This window comes from Bactrocera latifrons, unplaced genomic scaffold (assembly GCF_001853355.1).
Source record: "Bactrocera latifrons isolate USDA-ARS-PBARC rearing strain unplaced genomic scaffold, ASM185335v1 scaffold_200, whole genome shotgun sequence".
Classification (NCBI taxonomy): domain Eukaryota; kingdom Metazoa; phylum Arthropoda; class Insecta; order Diptera; family Tephritidae; genus Bactrocera; species Bactrocera latifrons.
The window spans coordinates 169,449-173,620 of record NW_017535520.1 but is presented as its reverse complement, the minus strand read 5'-3'; the positions used below and the strand labels follow the sequence as shown (position 1 = coordinate 173,620).

The window sequence follows — 4,172 nt, the reverse complement described above, 5'->3', positions numbered from 1 at the left end:
GACGGACAGACAGACATCCGGATTTCAACTCTACTCGTCACCCTGATCATTTTGGTATATATAACTCTATATCTGACTCTTTTAGTTTTAGGACTTACAAACAACCGTTTTGTGAACAAAACTATAAAACTCTCTTTAGCAACATTGTTGCGAGAGTATAAAAATCTTTAACTTAATTTACCAAAGTAACCTTTTGCACCTTGTGTAATCATTTATTTACTTCGATAGTTAGTTTTTTAATATTATTTTATTCTAGAGTATTTTATAATAAAATATAAAATCTTTTAGTAATAAGTCAGGCCGATAGTCTTAGTTACTAGTTGCCTTACTAAATATAATGTAATTATTTATAATCCKATTTCATAAAAATAAATAAATAAAAAAAGATCAATAAATTACCTGGGTAGCGTATGGAAATGGATTTCAAATAAAATAAATAATGTCTTACAAAATAACAATAATCAGGTATTAATTAACAAACTTACAATAGGCAAAATTTGTGAGATAACAAATATTACAAATAATATAATGAAAATCATGCAAAATGAAAAAAGCTTAGGAATTGAAGCATTTTTAGAGTTAAAATACAAATAATAATTAAGGAAGAAATAAATATTGCGAAAGAAGTAATAGACAATGACAATATTCCATATGTTAATTTAGATGAAGCACTCGAATTTTCCGAAGTAAAAATTGCAACTAATGGCAAAATTATAATTTATATTGTTAGCCTCCCAACCGTAGATAACCAAAATTGTAAAACTTTAGATATTAGAGCAGTAAAAAATAACGGGAGAATCAATAAAATCAATTTCAATACAGTTTTAAACTGCGCAAAAGTAATTTATGGAATAGAAAATTATTKTAAAAAATACAAATATGCTTAAGCAATAATGTAGTAGATTTAAGTAATGATACTTGTATAAATAACCTTTTAGAAAGTCGTTTGCCAAACTGCACGAAGGTCAACAACAGGCATATCCCAACTATAGAGGAAATGAGACCTGGAATAATACTACTAAATAAATAAAACGGAGAAATTTCAATAAATAGAGAAACTACATTTTTAAACGGGACCTTCATCATTTTGTACACGTAACCATTGTTGTCAACGGAAAAAAGTTCTATAATCCGCACCACTCAACTTAGGAGAATTCCTCTCGCTAGAGATGCTGAAACAGCTTAACTTCAACAATACAAAAGAAGTAAGTCTGTTAGAAGCAGAAAACAGAGTCAAATACGGAACCAGAATCACTCTAATCGTCTTTTTAATGTCATCGCATTAATTTTCGGGAAGAATCTTTTGATCGAACAAAAAGAAGATTAACCAAATAAACTGTGACAACAGGCAATAGATGGACTCAACCAAATTTTCAATACACCTAAAGATTCAAACGAGGACGTTTGAATTTCAAGAGGGACTAGTTAGCACCGCATACATTCAAACAGTATCATATGATGCATTAATATCATATGATACAAAGTAATATAATATGACACCACTAGCACAGCGTCAGCGAAGTGCCAACCTGTGGGAAGCGCAGTGTCAGCAGCTTCATACCCGTTACAGCGGCAAACATAGGCCTAGAGTTAAGTATAATTAATTGTAAATTTTAGTTCTTCAGTGAAACTCAATAAAGGAGCATAGCTCCAAGAAAATATTTTTTTTTAATAAAACTAACAATACGTGTTTTAACTTATATACCAAAGTGATCAGGCTGACGAATAGAGTTGAAAATCCGATGTCTGTCTGTCCGTCCGTCCGTGCAAGCTGTAACTTGAGTAAAAATTGAGATATCATGATGAAACTCCGTACACGTATTTTTTGGCTCCATAAGAAGGTTAAGTTGAAAGATGGGCAAAATCGGCCCACTGCCACGCCCACAAAATGGTGAAAACCGAAAACCTATAAAGCGTCATAACTAAGCCATAAATAAAGATATTAAAGAGAAATTTGGCACAAAGGATCGCATTATGGATGGACATATCTGAAAGCAATTTTTTCGAAAACTGCTATAGCTATGTCAACCAAACTCTATAGAGTCGTTTCCTTCAGGCATCTCCATGTACAGTTCAAAAATGGAAGAAATCGGATAATAACCACTCCCACCTCCCATACAAAGGTTATGATGAAAATCACTAAAAGTGCCTAACAAAAAACGTCAGAAACACTAAATTTTACGGAAGAAATGGCAGAAGGGAGCTGAACGCAGGGTTTTTTAAAAATTGAAAATGGGCGTGGCGTCGCCCACTTATGGACCAAAAACCATATCTCAGGAAATACTCGACCGATTTCAATGAAATTTTTTATATAATATTTTCTTAGCATCCTGATGACATGTACGAAATATGGGTTAAATCGGTTCACAACCACGCCTTCTTCCAATATAACGCTATTTTGAATTCCATCTGATGCCTTCTCTGTATAATATATCCATTAGGAATCCATGACGATAGCGGAATAAAACTTTACACAAATGCGGTATTTAAGCTGAGGTATCAGTTGTGGAAAAATTGTCGTGATCGGACTATAACTTTTCAAGGTCCCTGATATCGAACACGAAGAACTTTTGCCTTTTTTTAGATTATATCAAACTATGTTTGGTTGGCCTATTACCCAATTTTAACACCTGCTTCTATAAAACCCTCTCCTGCCTGGATGCTAAATTTAAGTGTCGAAAAAATTAAATTTTTGAAATATTTTCCTACCACATGCATCGGCCAATATGTTAGTTATCTCAATGAACATAAGTGAGAGTGTCTTATTTCTAACATGACTATAATGGATAAATTCGGGCGAAAAGTTTAGGAATATGAAAACTTTACCTATTCCCCATGTCACAAATATCATGATTTTTGTATACCCACTAGAAAAATTTCCCTGTCTTTATTCCTAGTAAACTGCAAGAGTATGAGATATTCTGTTTCTTCCGAACTTTAACCTTCCTTACTTACTAGTAACCCATAATAATTTTCCTTCTAATAATGTTATATTTTTTTAAAATTAAGCATAAAACACCTAATTAGGGGGTGCCATATAAATACCTTGCGCAACAATAATTCTTCAAGAGAACTGTTGGAAACTCTTACTACCCAGCACCTTTCCCTTGCAAAAAAGATAGCGGAGTTCAAAAAAACAACATTTAATGGTATTAAATTTAATAAACGACCTTGGGACAGATTAATTCATGTTGTTTAAACGTGTGTATAGGTTTCAACAAATATCAAGTGACAATTTAGAGACGGCAAAATATGTCTTCCAAAAATATCGATTAAACTAGATCACCGATTATAATGAATGGTTTTCAAGTATTTTTCAGCGAAAACTGGTTTTCAATGTGTTTTCGTTGGACAGATTTTACATGGACGAAAACACAAGTTTTTGCGCGAAAACCAGTTTTTACCACGAAAATATRTTTTCATTGTCGGACCGAACATTTTCAATCCTAACTGATGACTTACTAATATATAAACATTTACATAATAACCTATCAATATAATAGGTAATATCTTTAATATTCACCTCTAACATATTTCGACGATTTACGTCACACAAATTCCGACAACCAATTTCCGTTGACATGTACCAACCGCTGAATGTAGTCGCTGTGAACTGAAGACCGCCCACATCAAAGAGCATCGACGAAACTGCCGGTACAGCATACCAACGGAGTCCCAATTCTGTAAACCACTCAAACCTGTAAGAAAAACGGTACAATTATTTAAAAGTTACTTAATCAATAAGATAACCCAACAATGTGATGCAGTTCGATTTTCAGTGAGCAATTCTGTTTCAATTAAAAAATTAACACATGCATGCATTTATTATAGGTGATACATATAAAAATCCACGTGAAATTTTGAACTTCAAAATTTTTAAATTTTTATATTAATGAAACTTGGTGCAGGTAATGCATCGGTATAAAGTGCGATAACTAACATAAGTTCCAAACTAAGAGCGAGTTCAATATTGTTTAAAGGTGGTCTTGACTCCCCCCATTAATAGATTTAATGAAGAAATCTATCAAGCAGCTATGGTAAATCCTGAAAAGAAGTTTCTTTATCATCTTTTTGTAATAATAATAATAATACCCAACGATTACCCTCCTCCCGCCCAACCGACGCGCGGGGCGCAATCCACGAACGAGCGGAATTAGCCGAGTCATAAAAGG

General features: G+C 33.1%; 1 protein-coding gene across 2 annotated transcripts in view; it reads right to left on the bottom strand.

The window, feature by feature from the left end:
• The window catches only part of LOC108968082 (nitric oxide synthase), a 223,527-nt gene that overhangs the window by 79,098 nt on the left and 140,257 nt on the right, over positions 1-4,172 (bottom strand). For both annotated transcript variants that reach the window (XM_018931849.1, XM_018931850.1), the window contains exon 8: positions 3,524-3,698. In XM_018931849.1, coding sequence (XP_018787394.1) covers positions 3,524-3,698 — 175 coding nt within the window. The remainder of the gene's footprint in view (positions 1-3,523; positions 3,699-4,172) is intronic.